The sequence below is a fragment of the Parasteatoda tepidariorum genome, chromosome 2 (assembly GCF_982258835.1).
Source record: "Parasteatoda tepidariorum strain Cologne lab strain chromosome 2, Ptep-v5.0, whole genome shotgun sequence".
Classification (NCBI taxonomy): Eukaryota; Metazoa; Arthropoda; class Arachnida; order Araneae; family Theridiidae; genus Parasteatoda; species Parasteatoda tepidariorum.
Genome location: NC_141756.1, coordinates 46,608,923 through 46,630,403, shown reverse-complemented (window position 1 = coordinate 46,630,403; position 21,481 = coordinate 46,608,923). Strand labels below are relative to the sequence as shown.

Below are 21,481 nucleotides of genomic sequence, written 5' to 3'. Positions count from 1 at the left end.
TAAATAAAAATTAAAAATGTTGTATTAAGTTTTATATTTTATATAATTTAATATAAAAGTATCAAAACTTATATAAAAAAGTACATTAAAATTCATGAACTAACCTAAACAGTGTGACTGAAATATTTGGACAAACACTCCATTAGGAGCTAATTGATGCAGAGTGCAACGTAAAAATTGTCTAGCTACACTCACTGAACCAGCAGGCAGTTGAATAGTACTGTAAAAAGAAATAAATGAAATAATTAGAGTTTAAAATTGGACAATATTTTGAGCTAATTTTAATATTTTGATACAAATATTTTAAATTATTTTGAAAATGTAAACATTTAATAAAAAAAAAATTTAAAAATATATTATTATAATGGATTAGGCTTATGCTTTCTATTGAACTAAAATATTTTTTAACAGTAATAATAATAGAAATTTTTCTTAAATATTCAAAATTTAGCATGCAGATACATATATATATATCCAACCAAATATTCCGCAAAAGGGCCGAACACCGAATAATGGCTGAATATTCGTTTCATTCCTTATATATATAGATTGTGGCATAGTAAAAAAGACTTATGGACTTTGAAAATCAATCAAATAAAACAAAGAAAGATGATAAAAATTTATAATTAGCGGTATCATGCTTCAAGAACTAAGAAATTTCCTCCCGCTAAATTTCACAATCAGTTAAACTTCCTCCCAATAGGTGATAGGTGGCACTGAATAAAAGAAATAACTATAATCTGCATGAAAATGATGCAGGGACCATTGGCAAACATCAAACAACGTTGTCTTCAAAGTGTGATATCGTAACTAATGTATGAAATATCATTAAAATCCTTCAAATGTGCTAACTGATTGTGTGGCGATATACTGACAGAGTATGGCATGGATTCAACTTTTTTGCACCTTTCAAATGCCTGCAATGCCCCTATTGCAAGAAGTTTAACTAAATGTTCAATTTGGTAGCATGAAATTCCCTAGTTCCCCAACTTATTAAGTTCCGATAATAATTTTTATGATGTATATATATATATATATATATATATATATATATATATATATATATATATATATATATATATATATATATATATATATATATATATATATATATATATATGTAGTATCTAAAATACTAGCTTAATAAAATTAAAAGGATCTTTTAAGACTAAACTCAAAAAGAAAAATTAATTGAACATCAAAGGCTTGATAATGTAAATAATCCTAATTTTAAGAAAATTAATGATGTGTTAACTGTTAGTAAAAAGGGTTTAATTAAAATTGTAGTCCCCTTTTCCTTAAGAGAAGAATTAATTTCAAAAGGACATGAACATATGTTACGTTAAAGAAGGTACACTTATATTTTGGAAATGAAATGGTAAAGATGTGTCCCGGAGCCTCTGCTCCGTTTGTATATAATTTGTAAATAGATTTCCTTATCCTTTATTCAATAAATTCATAGAAAATGCATTATGTTGTCATTCTTATATAAAGGATATTAAAAATATTAAAATATGACTGCGAAAATTGGAATCAACAAAATAATGATTCATGAATGAAAGCGACTGCTAAAGAGTTTACGAGGAAAATAGAGGAGGAGCACTACATCAAAGTCGACAGGATTTCTCTCTGCCCGGAACCCAATGGAATGGCAAGCGAATTTAAAGATTATTGCAAAGAATTTATGCTTTGAATGAATGAACTGGAATTAAGAGATGCAACATTAAAAGTTTGATGAACTCCCGTTATCGGCCCCTTCTCTGCTTGGGACGGAAAGTCGGAGGTTCCTTTTGCCCCCCTGAAGCCCGATGGAGATCCGATGATGAAATTCGCCGCCCCTATAGAGATCTGAGGGTGAACTTCGTCGAAGGAGGGATGACCTTACTTCCTCCCTGTATGCTCGCTAAGTGATTTTTGTCGCCCCTGTTCTAAATGCGCCCTAAGAAAAAGACTGACTCTCGCAGTAGAAAAATATTGAAGAGTGAAGGAAGAAAGGGACTGTTTATTGTGTTGTCGCTCGCTTTGTAGAACAGATGAAGATCGGTAAGTTTTGAAAATGATTTTGTTGAATTAAGTGTATTACAAATAATAGTTTTATTACAATAGTGAAGATAGTTATAAATGGAAATTATATTTTATATTATGGTGTGTGTTGCAATTTTAAAAAGTATATAGAGCGTGTTGGTATTTTAAAAATGTAATACTTTGATTTTATTTCAATTGATTTTGATTTTCATTTCTCTTATTGCAAAAATAAGTATCTTATTTTTAAGTTATTGATAATTATTGTTGTGAAAAATGGCATATCTATGGAAATTAGTTAAATCGGAACTGGTAATTTTAGCGAATGAATTAGAATTAGATGTAAATGAAAATAACACAGTTCCAGAGATAAGAAATAAAATTGTAATGCAAGAAAATTATGACGAATCTATAACTAAAGAAATAGTTAATAGAATTTTAGAAGAAAAACGGGAAAAATCAGAATTACAACTTTTAAGAGAAAAGGTTTTAAGTCTAGAAAATAATGACAAAGATATATCCTATTTAGGTAAACTAGTAAAAGCTGATTTAATTGTTTTGGCAGATGAGTTAGGAATATTAGTAAGTGATACCGAACCAGTTTCCGAAATCAGGAAAAAAATAATATCAGATGAGAATTACAATGAGGGGTTAACCAAAGAAATTGTAAGTCGTATGCTAGAAGAAAAGAAAGAAATGCAAGAATTAAAAATCTTAAAGGCTAAAAATCAAGAACTTGAACTTTATAAATTAACTTTTCAAAGTAATGATAAGGAAACACGTTCAAGTGTAAATTCATCTAATGTAAACATTTCCTTAATGAGATTGTCACAACCGTTTGACCCCCATAAAGATGAGATATTTTTGTATTTAAAAATTTTCGAAGCTAAGGCCAAATTGGCTAATATTCCCGAAACCGAATATGTTGTTTATTTATTGAATATGTTACCCCATGATATTGTTAACCAACTAACACGGGAACGGGATGAATTGGCTCATGATTATTCACATATAAAAACCTTATTATTAAAAAGGTATAAACTTAATCCAGAGCAATTAAAATTTAAATTCTTTTCAACTCATAAAAAATCTCAAGACTCTTGGCGCGATTTTTGCAACGAAATATCTGCTTACTTTAATGATTGGTTAGCTGAGCTTAAGATAGAATCATTTGAAGAATTGAAGGAATTAATTATTGCTAACCAAATCAAAACTAGAGTACCAAATGAAGTAAAGCAACATTTTCTTGATACATGGAATTCTATGAATAGTTCTTTAAATTTGGCAGAAAAACTAGATGAATTTGAATCTTTAAGAATCGGTATGAATAAACAGACAGGTACTAAACCAAAACAATTTTCTCCTACTTTGCAGAGACGCGCTGCAAATAATGCACCACAAGTAAAAAGAAATTTTACAAATAATTATCAGAGTGGTCCAGGACAGTTCAGATACCAGACTGATCAACAGCATTATATGGGACGAAATTATAATTACCCATATAGAGCTGGTTTCAATCAGTATAGTAATCATTCTAAATATAATAGTAACGAAATGAAACGATCAACTGAAAAAACTCACCATGGAACTGTTTCTGATAAATCTTCCAGAAACAAATATGACAAAAAGGGTGAAAATTATAATGATAAGTCTTCTCAAAACAAATGTAACAAAAATGTTGGAAATGGTGTTGAAAATGGTAAATGATCAATGACAATTAAATTCTTTATATTTTTGTGATATGATTATGTCGGGAAGTGATGGCACAAAAATTGAAATTCCGGCCCTTTGTGATACTGGAGGAACAATATCAATTATTCCACCAAAATTATTAAAAAATATTGACTATAGAAAAATTGAAGAAAAATATAAGGTGCCATTGCAACAAACACAAGGCACAATTAATGATTTTGATTTAATTGAAATAGATGTTTGTATCGGTAAATTGACAAATAAAATCAAAAGTACATGAAGAATATGGTCACCTAGGTGTAAAGAAAATGTTAAGCATTATTTCCCCATACTATTATTGGTCAGATATTATTAAGGACATTAGTAATTATGTTAAGCACTGTGAAACTTGTCAGTTTAATAAGATCTCACACTTGAAAAAATACGGTTTGTTACAGTCAATGCCACCCTGCAAAGAACCTTTTGAGTTAATATCACTGGATTCTGTAGGTGGTTTTAACTATTATAACTCTTCTAAAAAATATTTGAACATTGTAATTGAACATTGTACCAGATATATCTGGGCTTTTTGTAGCAAAAATATTACATCAGAAGTGTACTCGAATTTGTTGAAGCCTTTATTTACATCCTATGCCCCAAAGGCTTTATTAACTGATAGGAACCCAGCCTTTACTTCTAGTCGATTTAAGAAATTTTTGAGAAATCATAATGTAAAACAGTTGCTGACAACTAGTCACCATCCACAATGTAATGGAAAATCAGAAAGGGTAGGACAATCAATAGTTACTAGATTAAAATGTAAAGTAAATAACTTTTCTAAAAAGATTCCTTGGACTAAATTTCTTGATCAAGTTGTGTCTGAATATAATAATACTCCTCATGCTGTTACAACTTTTCCACCTGCTTATTTATTGTTTGGCTCCTTGCCTTTTGATTCCCCTATTGATCAACCTTTATACCCCCCAGTCGAAAAAGCCAGAGAAATAGCTTTCGAAAAAACCAAGGAACGTCATTTAAAAAATAAACTTAGATATGATTTAAAATTTAAAAATGCAGATTTTAAAGAAGGAGATTTGGTAATAATGGAAGAATATAAATACCCTAACACTAGAAAATTAACTTCTCCTTATTCAGGCCCTTACACTATATTAAGGAAACTTTCTAATGTAAACTTTGAGATAGATAAATATAATAATCAAACTGAAATCGTTCACTCTTCCAAATTAAGATATTTTTATCCAGTTGAAGAATTTCATTTAACACCAGAAGGTGAAAATTAAGAGTACATTTTATGTAAATTTTAGTCAATTTCTGTTATGATATTTTTGTAATTTTGCTATAAGGAAAATTCGAATTTTGTAATTTATTAAAAATGATACTGAACTGTTATCAATAATATTAATAAGAAGAATTATTGAAGGAAAAATTATGAATTTTGTTATACATTAAGACTAAGTTTGAATTGTCATATATATTGATGATGATGAGAAGAAATATTACCCCTTTTCTGGAAGATCCGACCCTTAATTAGTGAAAACCAGTGTAGTGTTTACCCATACCTGAGATAACAGATTATGTGGACGAAGCTTTATCTTTTCTTTTGTCTTTGTGGAAATATTAAACCATAAATGCATATAATTGATGATGACACACTTAAGGTTGCCAGGATCTTCCATAACTGGAAATTATGTTTGGAATTGTATTTCTCTTTACTTTATATTTTGATGTTTGTATTTTATGAAGGTGTTTATACTTTATACAGTGACATGCAGTCACAAAGAATGAGAAGTGGCAACGATGCCAAAAATGTTTAAGAAATTGAGTTTTTAAATTTTAGGCCTAAAAAATGAATATTGTTAGTGAAAATGATTTCTAAAAATGAATATTGTTTGTGGAAATGAGTACAAAAAAATGAATATTGGATGTGGAATGAGTACTAAAATTGATTATTTTGTGAAAATAAGAAAAGTTGTTGTAAGGTATGTACTAGAAAGAATAGTGATTACTGAGATTAAGTAGTGTATTTGAGATTTATAGAAATGAAGAGGAAAGTTAGTTTTTTTTTTACTTGAAGTATTCTAAGGAGTTAGTTAAAGAGAATATTTTGAATAACTATTTCAAAGTGTAACAGAAGAGGGAAAATTTATGAGTATTTCAAAGCTCTGTGAGATGAATATTTAAGAGATTTTTGTAAGAGATTTAGGATAATGATGAAGTTTTATAAGCATGCTAATAGGTCCTCAATCAAGTGACTAATGTCACAAGGATTTAAACGTACGTAGCAAATGTTAAGGCCTATTGTTTAGTTGCAACTACATTTTTATATTTATATTTTTAAAGTAGATGTTACTTTAGCATCTTAAGAAGTAGAATATTGAGTGTTTTTATAAATGTTTTATATATTCTATTTTAAAAATTTTTGAGAGTTAGTACGAAACCATTGCAATTGAGGTAGTTTCATATGTTTTGTTAACATCATATTTGAATATTGTTTTTATTTTTAGATTGTTTTTGTAATTCAGATCATGTGATCTGAATCATCCAGATTAATATTGATTTTAAATAGTTAAATAGAAGATGGTAAGTAAGGATTTTGATCTTTCCTCAATGAGATGTGATGTGGAGCCTGATCACCTCCGGGTCAACACCTTTGAGAGGGGGGATATTGTAGTATCTAAAATACTAGCTTAATAAAATTAAAAGGATCTTTTAAGACTAAACTCAAAAAGAAAAATTAATTGAACATCAAAGGCTTGATAATGTAAATAATCCTAATTTTAAGAAAATTAATGATGTTTTAACTGTTAGTAAAAAGGGTTTAATTAAAATTGTAGTCCCCTTTTCCTTAAGAGAAGAATTAATTTCAAAAGGACATGAACATATGTTACGTTAAAGAAGGTACACTTATATTTTGGAAATGAAATGGTAAAGATGTGTCCCGGAGCCTCTGCTCCGTTTGTATATAATTTGTAAATAGATTTCCTTATCCTTTATTCAATAAATTCATAGAAAATGCATTATGTTGTCATTCTTATATAAAGGATATTAAAAATATTAAAATATGACTGCGAAAATTGGAATCAACAAAATAATGATTCATGAATGAAAGCGACTGCTAAAGAGTTTACGAGGAAAATAGAGGAGGAGCACTACATATATATATATATATATATATATATATATATATATATATATATATATATATATATATATATATATATATATATATATATATATATATATATATATATATATATATATATATATATACATACACATATATACATCATAAAAATTATTATCAGAACTGTAATTAAACTATTATTATTTATTACCACTATTTATTATTTTTACCACTATTATTATTTATAACAAAAAGAACTAATCAAAAACTTTTCCTTAGTTAAAAACATAATAATTACCTTTCACTTTGCCATGGGTATTTAGGAGTAGCTGCAATTCTGTAAAATTATAATACATTAAAATTATTATATATAAATTTAAAAAATTTTATTATATATTAACTCTTTTATTATATTTTAATTTTAAATATATTAATTTTAAAAGGATTTATAAGAATGTTATAAATGAGTTTTTAGGGAAGTTCAATGTTAAAATGTCCAACAAAGAGTGCCCGTTTTCAAAAAATAATAAAGTATATTTTCAAAATTTTTTTTTGCACTTTAAGGAAATTGTTTTTTTTTTTTAACTTTAAAAATCAATGATAAGACAAATTCATTTAATTACATATTTTCCAAATGAAAAAAAAAAAAGAAAAACGAAACTGAGTAAAAATTAGCACTTTAACATTAATACGAAAAATAAATAACTAAAAGTTAGTTCAATATTTTTTGAGAAAAGGAACAATGAAATTAACCATTTCAGCATGGGCTATGATAACACATATGGGTGCTATTTAAAGCTTCACATTTAAAATTTAACTAATTTTAATCGACAGTACCTTAAGCATGCATTCTGGTTCCTTCATGAGAAAATTCACATCAGTTTTAAATCAGACTGGGAATAATGTTTATTTCAATAACCCTCATTACAAAGTTTAAGCGTAAATTTGTATTAAAAGTTTAGTACAAAAGTGATAATAGTTAGACATAATCTATGTTTGAACAGCCTTAGAGTATTCGATAGATTTTTACCTTGAAACAATTCTTAAAATTTTTGGCAATAATGGTGCAGCCATAGACGGCTCTCTGTGTACAAAAGTTGAAAGTATTACAATGCAAAGGCCAATTTCTTCATCACTGTATTCTTCAATGACACTTCCACACTCAGTGCATCTTTCAATAACCATATCATCTCCGCCACGGGGAAATGAACCTTGACATGTACTGGATCGTTTAGATGCTAGTCCACCACTCGAAATACTTCCCATTTCTACTTTTCTCATACGTCTAAAATATTTTAAAAGGATTTTTAATCATCTTATAAATTAAATTTTTTATCACTTGAAGGAATAAACAGGCAAATATCAACAATCAATGAACAGTTTGTAATGTGTCTTAGTCAATTATCATATCCTATTGCACTCATACATCTAATTTCTGTTTCTCACAGCCAGCTACAACTACAAACTTAAAGGCTTGAGACAGTAGAATGATAGGTTACATTCTCAAATCGTTCAGGAGATTATTGGTGAAAAATATCTCAATTTTTAAGTTAGCAATAAGATTGAGCTGTTATCAGGTAGAAATTCCAGAAACCATGCAAATATCTGAAAACAATATTCAGAAATTGATGTAAAAATGTCACACTTAAAAAAATGTGACTCATAACTAAATTAATCCAAGTCCAAGTAATAAGCACTTATGGGAACAATAGCTTAGGACTCTTACTTAAAACAGTTTTTAATGTCTCTTCCTATTAATTTTAAATCACTATAAAGATGGACAATAATGCATTTACATTTAATAAACAGAACTGTTCATTTCTAAATATTATAGTAAAACCAGAAATTTTAAGTTTCATATTACCTTCCGCCCGCATTCTGATAGTCAAAACTTCTTTGAGCTTCTAGAGTACTTAAACCAGATTTTCTCTGTTTACGCTGCCTATATGGGAGTCTGCATTTAACTTCATCATCTGAAGCTATAATACACAAAACGTATATAATAAAATAAATTTTTATGCAACAAACTATTTTTACAAATAAGCTTTAAAACCCTATATTTACAACAACATTCAAAGAAGAAATTCCTTTTAAGGTTGCAAATTACATAAAAAAATATTTTTTACAACTTTTAAATAAATATTTCAAACTTAAGAGTTTCAGATACTATTAAATGCTTATATAACTTTTAAAACTAACTGATTGCAAACATATCAACTTGATATTCTTAAAAAAAAGCTAAATGCTATACAATTGAGACTTGGACTTGAAGGTATTATTTACTTCTTAAATAATTGAATTGTTAAATTTTAAGAATCAAGTAGAGGGAAAGCTGTAGTTCTTTTCATATAATAATAAATTAAATCTTGAGTAATTAATTTCACACAGAAAATTAATCATGCTTAAAAATTAACAGAAGCTTTAAAATAAATTTGTGCATGTGCAATCTAAAAAGACAGCAAGCAACTTTTGATTTAATATTAAATAAAGTTTGAAAATCTTAAAGATACTAATCGATGTAGGTTATTAAAAAATAGTCTTTTCAGAAATAAAAAAAATTAACGAATAAATATAAGTTAGTTTAACCACTTTTTCTTTTAAAACAACAAAAGTTTAAAAAATATTTAAACACTGCTCAAGGAAAAAGTTACATCGCCTGTAAACAGAAAAAATGAGTTGAATACTTGAAAACTTAGTAATTTCTAAGAATGTAACTGAAAGCTATAGTAAGATATTAAAATGTTTAGGTTTTTATATGTTTTAGGCAATTAAACATCTAATATACATTCTCTATATATTAATGTATTACATAAATATAGTCTTAAACGACTTTAGAAACCAAAAATAAGCAAATTAAATCAAAGTATGAAATTGATTTAAATAAATTTTAAGAGAAAAATTTCAGGAAAAAACTTTAAAATAAGTCAAAATGGAAAAGTGCTAAAATCAAATTTGTCTTATGTCAACAATTTAAATAAAAAGTTAGAATTGACTTACACTTTTGACTTATTATTCTAAAGTTTTATAATAAAATTTTTATCTTAAAATTTGTTTAAATCAATTTCATACTTTGATTGGATATAGTCTTTCCAGTATATACTAATAATGTAGTATAAATATAGAAATAATATAAAAATTATAAAGACCAGCTTTTTAAATTAATGTTGCTGTAGCATAAAGGTGATAAGTTTCATGATAAAATTTTCTTAGCTGTTGTTTTAATATTGATGGAATTAAGGAATGCTCAAGTTTAAATGCATTCTTCTCAATAAGAAGTAACTTGCAAAATGTTTTTGTATAGTATAAGCATTAATAAAACATCTTGATAATTTTTATATTAAATTATTTTACAATAATGAACAACGTGAATTAAAATTAAACTATGAATATTTTTTGTATCACATTCATAATTTATGACAAATTTTAACTTGTAAAAATAACAATTAAGGAATCTTCCAGTATAAAATATCAACAGTGAGATACAACTCAAGCAGAAGTAACTTGTAAAAAATTAATAAAAAGCATTAGTAAAACGCACATCATTTTAATAATTTTTATATAAAATTATTTTATAGTAATTTGTCAGATCAGTAAAAATTAGTAATAAATTTTTTATGCAATCATAAAATTTAAAAACTGTTTTGCTTATAAATAAATGATTAAATTAATAAAATGGGCACTTAAAGTATAATTGTTAAATATAGCAAGAGTAATAATTTAATTAGAAATTCATACTTTTATGTTAAACTTATTTTTCTAGTATTTTGCTTAAAATTGATATAATTAAAAATTGTTATTAAAAGCTTTTACTCCGACATTGTAATTAAATAAATGATATTGTAATTGAGAGTTAACTAGAGAGATTATTAGAGTTAGGATGTTTGAATTAAAGTTAAAATATAACTGAGTATAATAATCTTGGCTACATTATTAGGAAAAAAGAAAATATAAATATTTATTAAAATTTTATGTGAATCATTTTTAGTAATCATAAACTAACCTCTTTCTGAACCTTTATGGACTGTGCTTTCCTGAGTCAAATTAGTTGCTTCAGTTTTTTCATTAGTTAATAAATCAACACTACCTGTGCTGCTTTGAAAATTCTCCAAGTCATTGTCTTTCTGTAATTTTGATTCAGATTTTGAATTTTCTTCATTCCTCAGATCCATTGCGTTTTTACAAACATCAAATACTGAAAAAGCAGAACTAGGTATACCTATTTCCGGTGTAATATCAAACAATTTATTCATGAAATTCCCACTTGCTAGTGCTGCAACTGCACTTGTTTCAGGTTGATCAAATGATTTTTTTTCGGGAACAGCAGATTGAGGTAACAATTTTGTTTCCGGCATATCTCGGCTTTCAAGTTTCGCTGGTGTTAGGTCTAAAATTGGAAGCTCAACTTTGGATTTAATTGACTGTAGCTCACCAAGTTTATTTTGGTCTGATTTTTTCTCTGAAACTACATTATTTAAATTGATATTTTCAGCTTGCGTAATACTTATTTTCAAAGGTGATTCAGATGTGGTTTCAGAATCTGATTTGGATACAAAGGGATACCAATCTTTTTTTGTTGCTGGTAAAGGTCCAACAGGTAGCAATCTTTCAGGGGCAGGGATATCAATCAAGCCTATATTTCCAGTTTGGACACCCTTATCTTCACATAAATCTCGTTGCATCGATGTATCTCTTGTCGTATCTGTGAAGGAAAAAGATGGTTCATTGTAAGGTATATTTGATATGGTGTCACTTCTTCTAGTTTTATCTTTATCTGACATACCAATAGGCAATAATCGTTCGAGTGGTGGTCTGAATATCGGAACAGTTAAAGTTTCACTACTCAGCATCTCTGCTTTGCGTGAAAATTTAGAAAGACTTTTTTTACTTTGGGACAACTTAGAGTGAGGGTATCTGGAGTGTGACATTTTAGCATCATTACTACGAGGTAAATTTAAAATATTACTGTCTGTTTTACTTCTACAAACACTTTGGTGACGGTTAGTTTCAAATGGCAAACTTTTCATTCTTGATAAATCTTCTTTAGCATCAGGAGTTTTAGAATATTTTGAAGCAAAATTTTTATCACTTGGGGGCTTTTTTTCATTTTTCAAATAATGAGGAAAAAGGCCAGCTATTGGGGTATCAGTAGATGGTTGGTTTATTTCAATATTTTCCAACTGCAGGTTGATATCTATAGTGACTTCTGTTGTGCTTGGTTGTTTGCTGTTGTTAGAAGCATCTGAATTCTGTTTTTTTACTTCATCTGTATATGATAAAAAATCTTTTTCAATATTTTTTTCCATGGGTTCATGAACTGATTTCTCAATTACATTTATATTTTCTATGTCTGATGAGACAGAGCTTTGTGGAATGTCAGAAAATGCACCATATTTATCATCTGTATCTGGTTCAGGTAAATCAAATTTCAAAGTGGTAACTTCTGAAATTTTTGCCCATTGATTGATCTCAATTACACTTTCATTGCCAGAATAAGGCTCACTGACGATATTGGCACAAGCTTGTTCAATTGTTTCAGTGTAAAGGTCAGTAGTAAACTGCTCCAACTCAAAACTCTCAGATTTCGGACTTTCAGGTATAGCTTCTAATTCTGGTTCTGCATCTTCACCTTCACTTGAACAACTACGCTCACTAGACTTCCAAGATTTCCATTGATGACTCTTGTCTTTCCCAGCTTGTTTAATATCAAACATTTGATCATCAGATTTGTCAGAGAGTGGGAACTTTTTTCCTTTCCTTTCGTCATGATACGAGCTGTCATAGGCTGCATCTCTATCAATCAGGTGTTCAATGTCAGCAGATGGAGTACTGAAATCTAAAATAAATTTCCAATGATTTTTTTTAATTAAATAATGATATCACTAAAAATTAGAAATGACTTCTTTAGCATTAAAAAAACAAGATAGAATTAACACATACGGATTTTTAAACAGTAAATTATAAAAAATCATTTCTTAATCGGAAAAAATACCGAAATTTTTATTATGAGAATAATAAAATTAAGCAAACTATCAATTCATTGTGCTACAGGGTAAAGATAAAAATGTATAAAAAAATGAAAAAACAAACAAGTCATGCATGCGTGTGTTTATTTTGTACACATATATTTCACAAAATGAATATTTTTAGAAGTGGGCACTAAGAAACAGAATTGTTCTTCAAAATCTATGAAACTGAAAATAATAATATGACAGATTTTCTACTCAGGTTTTATACCAGATTTACATTATAATTATGTCACTTTGAATAAATATAAAAATCTTTATCATGAAAAAAAAATCTTAGTACTTCACAATATTTTTTAGTAATTTTGATGAGTTATTAAAAAATAATTTTTCCATAATGTGTGGCATAAATTTATGACAAAAGCTGCATACAATATAATGGCTAGAGTTTAATTGATTTAATTTTTTATAATTTTTATTTATCTCTGCATTCTTTCGTTCTTCAAAACGGAAGCAAAATTTTTTATACCGAATACTATTTTTGTTTATTTTATTATTAATATTTAACTTTCGATTTTGCAAAATACAAAATACAGTTTAGAAAACAAAGAACTTAGGCGAGATATTGAAATCATCAATGATTTTTTCAAAATTAGTGTTTTGGTCAATTGTGGATTGAAAACAGAATGCAAACCCAAGTATCACAGCTAAGGTTTGAATGATATTGTATTTTGGGAGATAACCTCCAAATTTGGGAGATAACCTCAGAAGTTAAAGCTGTCTAGTATCTACTTCAAATTCACTATAAAAGTCTATATTGTATTTAAAATAAGGTTATATAGTAAAAAACATAATTCTTTTTGCCAGAGAACCAACTTATTTTCTGCATTATGCTCAGAGGGTTGAAAAAATAAAGTAAGAAATAAAATAAAAATAAAGCTAAAATAAGTTTGAAAAATATATTTATTAAAATAACGAAGCTATTAGCTTCTTCTTAAATCTAAATATTATAAATTAACCTTTTTAGCAATCTGAATGTAATAATTAATAAAATAACAAAGAGCGATTAAATAGCTTACCTCGAGATCTAGAGGGTAAAGGACTGAGCAGTGGTTCGTGAACTTGTTTACAACGGTGATTTTGGCATTTCAGAGTATTCAGAATGATGAGAAGCAGGTAATGGATGTAGCGATTATATGGTGTGTTCTCATAATGATACTGCAATGCAACATTAAAAAAAGATGTCAATATAAATTAATGTTAAAAGAAACAAGAATTATTTAAATTTATATATACCTTGTAGATGATAACTAATACAGACTGCAACCAAGAATGACGATTAAAGGAATCCAACATCCACAATGAAAATGTTGGTGGCGATCCTTCATTGGGATACTTTTGAGGTGCTGGACAACAGACTAATATTGTTAAAAAGGTTGTTAACAGGTAATTTCCCATTTCATAATTGTAATCTAAAACCTATAAAAAAACATAAAATAGTATTGCAAAATATTCTGTCAAAACTTTACTTTCGGAATGAAATTTTAATGCATTAAAAGTTGATCATACCTTTGGCATGCATAAAAGAAATGTGCTGAATGTTAATGAGTTTCTGAAAAATTAAAGAAAATCAATAATGTGCTGAACTTTCTATATTTCTTACATTTAGGTCAGACAAATCAGAGGTATCTATGCGAAGTTTTTTAATATTTTTTAAAAACATAGTGATAAAATTTGACAAGTGCTAATCTTGAAGATGTTGAAATAAGCATCTGTATTTTACAAAATTGGCAAAAATCAGTAATCTATTCAATGAATGCTAAGCTATCTAGGATTCTAGAAGAGCTATATTAGTTGTTAATATTATATACATAGTTAATATTATATAGCACAGGAAATAATTATCTAGTTGACGTATAAACAAGTATTTGTTAAATTATTGTCATACAATTGGAAGTTTATCTTATTTAGAATGTAAAAATTCATTTCAGAATAACTTGGCATTTACTTAACTATATATAAAAAAATCATAGCAGACTAAGATCACATACAACTGTTGTAAATTTTTAGGTTGAACACTGTATTTTTAATGAATTAGTTTGCCAAAAATCTCATGAGCTCAAGATTTATAACCTTGAATACTATATGTTTTAACATGATTTAGGTTTTTGTAACCAGCAGTATATTTTTTAGGTTGAACACTGTATTTTTAATGAATTAGTTTGCAAAAGTTTCATGAGCTTACGTTTTATAACATTGATCATACGTTTTAACATGATTTAGGTTTTTGTATATTTGTAACCAGCAGTATATTTTAAAAGTTTTTTTTTCTTTTCATGATTATTTTTTCTCAGCAGAAATTGAAAAATAAATGTATAAGTGGGTGTAGTAAAAAAATAAAATATATCAACCTCAGATTTTTTAATATCTGAGATTCAATCTTAATGGTTCAAATTTTACTTAGCTAATGGTTCAAATTTACTTTACTTTAAATATACTGATTTGTAAGGGATTTGTGTAAATTAAGTATCATAATAAATCTCAAAAATGTACTATCTCTGAAAAATTTTATTTTATGGATTCTAATTTTTGACCCTTAAAAGAATGGGGAAGCCGTAATCTCAAAAATATGGTCTAAATTGTACATCAGTAAGAATTTCTGGTTAGAAGTGAGGCTTAAAGTAAGGAAAGTCTGTTATATGACGACACAAATGCAAGAACATTAAGGATTTGATATGCATATTAAATTTCACTTTATTACACTAAATGAATATTAGAATTCCTTACAAAGAAATGGTTTATTATATTAAGCTTAATTTAAAAAGAGAAAATAAAATTGTTATTTATGATAAGCAACATATAATAAAAAAAAAACGCATTTCGGACTTTTAAATAAAAAATAATTACCTGACTTTATGAGGGGGAAGCAAGAATTTGCCTTCCTTTTGATTATGACTGTAACCCAACAAAAGATTTAAATGTTGCAAAACAATGTGCTGCAAAAAAAAATGTTTGTTTCTGTTTAGTTGAACAGTTTACAAGTTTCTTTTAAATACATTTTTTGGCTTGTTAATTTTCATACAAACTGATATTTTTTTAATATAAAAAAGGTATGATTGTTGATTATTGAATAGATTTATAAAAACATACAATTGTGTTACTGATGTCAATTATGTTATTGATATTAATTTAAGTAACTATAACAAATTTAGTTACTTAACCCTTTAACTTAACAATTATCTAAGTTAAATTTATTGTAAAAAATAATTAAATTTATTGAATAAGTTGATTATTTCTATTTTAATACTCATAGTAAAATATAGCAATAAAACAATAAAATGCATATCACCTGACTTCTTGTAATTTTATCATCAGTCCGATGAATAGGATCAGGGCGTGATAAAAACTAAGGGTGAAATAATAATTAAAAATTACCATTTTTAAAAAGACAGTAATTTTTGTTGTAAATTACTATTGTTATTATTATTTTATCATAAACCCACTGTAAATATATCGGTTAGAATTCATAACAATTTTGAATTAAAATATTACCTGCATTAAAAGAAAAATTAATAAAGGAAGTGTTTCTTTATCATGATCCTCTACTTCCATGGCACGGTAAAGCACATTCATGAAAAGTGTTTCATCCTGAACGGTATCCTTTAGATGCCCATCTGAAAAAAATTGAGAATTTTTAATAACTCAATCTAAAGAGATGAGGCTTCATGCATCAGTTAATTTAATCTTGAATCTTACACATAAACTATAAAATCAGAAAAAAAAATCAAATAGTACCTGACCAATAAAATTTTAAAACATGCTTTGATTTTAAATTTTTTAATTTCTTTCTAACTATTTGACTAATTTGTTTAATGTTTGGATTTTGTAGTTTAACATTACATTAATTAAAATGTAAAATAATTTTTTTTTTACCTTATCATTGAAATTTTGTTGTTCATTATTAAATTAAATAATATAAAATTATAAATAAACATTAAATCTTTAGAAAAACCAGTTTCCTAGTGATTAAATAAAGAGTAAAATTAACATTATTCTTCAGACTTTGCTATTAGTTCATATATTCTAGATTGTGGTTATGTCAAATATATGGTAAGTCAAAAATATCAATCTATTCAGTCAGATAAAGTTTGTTTTTCTATCTGATTTTAAAACTTAAAATATCATCTACTCTAATTAGTTTAAGTTGTAAACTATTAAATGAGAATCTGACTGGTAGAACAAAAATATTAATAGTACTTTATTTCGCTCTATTTTTCATGTATACTATTGTGAATATATTTGCAAGCAATAAAATGTTTAAAAAAATGTGTAGATAGTTTACCAAATAAGTATGATTTTGATAATCACTAAAAATTACACCTAATGTTTGAAAATTATTAAAATAAAACTATTTTTAAAGAAATTAATATTATATTAAATATAATGCATTGATATACATAAAAATAATTTCTGAAATATACCTGTAAAAAAACTATTTGGTAAATGTTGTAAAGGACCCAAAGCCCCTATTGTGCTTCCTACTAACCGAGAGCTCTTACGCTTTAAAACTGGAGCAGAAGACTGTCGCTCATAAAACTTTTCTCTATCTGTAAAAAGTAATAAAAAATTGTGACAAAAAAGTAAAGAGTATTTTATTATATCAATCAATTTTGTCAGGTTTATATACACATATATACATAATGTTACAGCTTATTAAAATTAAAATTGTTATAGTTATCTAGTTGCATTAAAATCTAAAAAACAATATCAAATAAATTAAAGTAAATATACAAATCAATGAAGGCATTATTTTTGTGGTCTAAAAGGATCATGGTAGTTAAGGTTCCATAATTTCATGACTTGATTACAGCAATGTGGTCATGCTGACGCTAAGTGGGTTTTGTTAAAATGCAAATAATAGAGAAGTGCAGAAGAGAAAAGCTGAGGATTGAACTTTTTCTTTTCTGCTCTTCTCTATTGTATGCAATGGAAAGTCTCTCTCTATATGTATATATATAAATAAAAAAAATAATAAAAGTGAGCAGATGACTACCTTGAACTTTCTCTTTCATGAATAAAGACACATATTTCTCCATTTTTACCACTATCGTGTGAAGAATTAGTACAGTGAATCAGATAAAGATAACATAAAAAATGAGTTTCAAATTCCAAAAGTAAATTAATCCATTTTAATAAAGAAAATAATCTAAAACAAGGAACAGAATTGAATAGATTTTTAAATTAAAACAAAAATTTAAAGCAATAAAATTCTTATCTGTTAAGTGTTTACTATGAGGCAGAATAGAAGGCAGTCTCTCAAGAAGAAATGAAAAAAAAAAATTTCCTAATACCTTTAAAAAAAGGAAAAGAGCTTTGTTTATTTTGATTTAAAAAAAAGTCTGGAAAATTTGATAAACAGACGTCTGGAAATTGGACTGTAAAATATGAATTGGTTATTTTGAATAAATATCTTTTCAAACTTTTCAAAAACTATCTGGTTTTATAATTTATTTATTGTGATGTAAAAATAAAGATTTATAATGACATAAAAATAAAGAACAATATAAGAAAGAAAAACTTTATTTTGTATACTACAAAACTATAGTAGTGAAATCAATCAGTACTGTAAGACCTGGATTAATTTAATATTTTTAACTGAATATCACTGCAAAAATAAGTTGAATCTCAATGAGTCTTATTTTCCTTATGCAATCCGCGATAATTCCACAACCACAATGTTGTCTGACCCTTTATTCATTGATTACTGTAACAACATTGTTAGTCAACAATATTTATCCCAAATTCTTAAAATAATTTACTGCGAAGTAAATAAACAAATTTTTTCTACCATATATATAATAATATATTATTTTAGTATTTTGGTGCAAATAATATTTTAGGAAATTTCATAGATTTGATTTTTAATAATTAAGAGTAAATATAATTTCTTCAATTCATAAATATTAAAAATGATACAATATTCAAAATAAATTTATTTTTATTTATTTTTTTCAAAATAAATTAAAGATATTATGCATGAAAAACTTTAAAAAAAATTAATCCGTCTATATAATATGTATGATAAAAAATATTTATAAAAAACCAATATTTCTTACAATGTTCACTCAGACTTACCCATTTTATCTTGGCGAATCACCATTGGTGCCATAACTCTCTTGTATGGCATTTTTTCCCCAAAACTTGTAGTAAGTGATTTAACGCTGCTTAAATGTCCTAAAGCCTCATGAGCTCTTTTCAGTTTCTTTTGAAACATTTCACTATTTACATTTGTATTTTTCAAATCTATAAATATTCAAGAAATTAAAATAAATTGAATGCTGTACGTAAACAATTTAGAGCAGAAATTGTAAAAATTCAAATTGAGTTTTTAAAAAATTAGTCAACGAAGAATGATAACAAACACATTAAAAAATAGAAATGTAAAAACATTCATAATCAAAAACTGTTTAAAATTGAAAGTGTAAGTATTTGTAATGAATATCTTACAAACTGCAACGCTATGCACTTTTTCTGTTTTTGTTTGTGCTTTTACCTAAAGATCTCTAATTCTGTGGAGGAAAAAAGCTGGCCAGGCAGGACAAAAGATTGTCTGTTATTAAATTAAACATGAATTATCCATAATTTATTTTTCATTATCATCAGTTAGCTTTAACATTAGAATATGGATTTATGTAGACCAGTGGTTCCCAACCTGGGGGCGATAGAGCTTCTCAAGGGGGCGATAGAGCTTCTCAAGGGGGCGATAATCCTTAGGGGGGCGATCAGGGGGCGACGAGTATTCAAAAGATAAAAATTGCTAATAATATCAATAATAAAAGCTATTTGAGATTGGAATTGAAAATATGTATGAAACCTATGGTTCTGGTGTAAACAAAGAATTATGATAGCTAAAAAAAAAAAAAAAAAAACAAGTGCAGGATCGTTTTCGTCATACGTTTTGGTATCGCAGGCGGAAATCTGATAAGTCACTCTGTTCCTCTGAGCAGAGCAATAATACTGTTTCCAGGCGTATTGATGAGATGGCCACCGGTGTTGAATCAAAACTCAAATTTCTGAAAGAAGGTAAATTTGCGTTGCAGATTGATGAATCAACTGTGATAGATAACAAAGCTGTTTTAGTTTACGTGAGATTCATAAATGAGAGTAAGGAGATTAACGAGGAAAGGTTGTTTACAAGAACTTTGAACACAGATACAAAAGGATCGTCGATTTTTAAATTGGTCAAAGATTATTTTGAGGTAAAAGAAATTCCCCTCACAAATGTAAGTGCTTGTGCAACAGATGGTGCTCCAATCATGTCTGGTTGTCATACTGGATTTCTGGGTCACCTTAAAAAAGAAGTACCGGAAGTTATCTCACCATTCATTATGTCATTCATCGTCAACTTTTGGCTGCGAAAAATTGGTTATTTCTGGCATCAATAAAATAAAAGCTAATTCTCCTAATAACCGTTTGTTCCGAGAACTTTGCCATGAAAATTATGAAGATTTCGAATTCCTGCTCCTACATACAGCTGTGAGATGGCTTTCAAAAGGAAACTGAGCCGTTTCTTCCAATTGCTGGATTCGGTTACTGAGTTTCTCGACACCACTGATCCTGTTTTAAGTGAGAGTTTGAAGCAACGCAAGTTGGAAACTGCGTACCTCACGGATATTTTTGAAAAAATGAAGGAAATCAACGTAAACTTCAAGGAAATAAAATGAACATCATCAAGGCTAAGGGAATCATATCTTCATTCATCGCCAAGTTTGATATCTACAAGTCAAACAATGGTCGCAAAGAGCTAATGCAATTTCCAACTCTTAAAAAGTCTTCAATGGCAGATATCGACATTCTCGAAAATGAAATCTTAATTTTTACTGATCACCTTGATCAGTTATGGAATCAAGATTTGAAGATTTGATGAAATTAGAAATTCCGGATTGGATTTTCGATCCTTTCTCTTTTGAAGTTGTGGATAAGCTCACTTCCTCTTTGTAGACTAAGATTTCAGAATTGAAGTATGACTGTGAGGCTAAAGTCGTCTTTAAAAAATACGGTTACAAATTAGCTTGGGTAAAGCTTATGAACACTTATCCACAATTGAGGAAACAAACTGAGCCGTTTCTCATCTCGTTCCCGTCAACATATTTAATGGAGAGAGGATTTAGTTGTCTTCCAGCTGCTCACAAAGCAAAGAGATATGTTGGACATTTGTTTCAAAGGAGACCCGCGTTTAAATTTGACGAGCATAAAACCTGATATCCAAGCTTTAACTTGAAATACACCAAGCACAGGGCAGTCATTGAAGTGGTAAAAATGTACTTTCTCCCTCTTCATTTTTTTTTCTTAACTTTTAGTTGCTAACGCTTTAACTTTTTCTTGATTACATTAAAATATAAATTTAAAAAAATGTACTTTTGTTTTAATTATTCCGTTTTAAATATCATTTCTTTTTGAAAACAAAGATGCACAATTTTTTTTAATTAATAAAAATGGCGGGATATATGTGCCTCCTTATTTGCATTACAATTTAAATTAAAATCAAATAACATAGCATATTTTCAGTGTTTTGTTGCTCACAAGCTACAATGAATGGTTTTTTGAGCAAAAAGAGAAAGGGGCGATATGTGTCAGCCAACCCCAAGAGGGGGGCGATGGTCCACAAAAGGTTGGGAAC

General features: G+C 27.6%; 1 protein-coding gene across 3 annotated transcripts in view; it reads right to left on the bottom strand.

Annotated features, from left to right (window-relative positions):
* unc79 (UNC-79 domain-containing protein) overlaps window positions 1–21,481 on the bottom strand; it is an 86,729-nt gene that overhangs the window by 19,499 nt on the left and 45,749 nt on the right. For all 3 annotated transcript variants that reach the window (XM_087157263.1, XM_087157264.1, XM_087157265.1), the window contains 13 exons: window positions 18,937–19,104; window positions 17,283–17,408; window positions 16,354–16,475; window positions 16,151–16,207; window positions 15,709–15,797; window positions 14,371–14,413; window positions 14,098–14,280; window positions 13,881–14,019; window positions 10,839–12,671; window positions 8,703–8,817; window positions 7,869–8,123; window positions 7,137–7,175; window positions 105–220 (listed from right to left, as the gene is read on the bottom strand). In XM_087157263.1, the coding sequence (XP_087013389.1) occupies window positions 105–220; window positions 7,137–7,175; window positions 7,869–8,123; window positions 8,703–8,817; window positions 10,839–12,671; window positions 13,881–14,019; window positions 14,098–14,280; window positions 14,371–14,413; window positions 15,709–15,797; window positions 16,151–16,207; window positions 16,354–16,475; window positions 17,283–17,408; window positions 18,937–19,104 (3,285 nt within the window). The remainder of the gene's footprint in view (window positions 1–104; window positions 221–7,136; window positions 7,176–7,868; window positions 8,124–8,702; window positions 8,818–10,838; window positions 12,672–13,880; window positions 14,020–14,097; window positions 14,281–14,370; window positions 14,414–15,708; window positions 15,798–16,150; window positions 16,208–16,353; window positions 16,476–17,282; window positions 17,409–18,936; window positions 19,105–21,481) is intronic.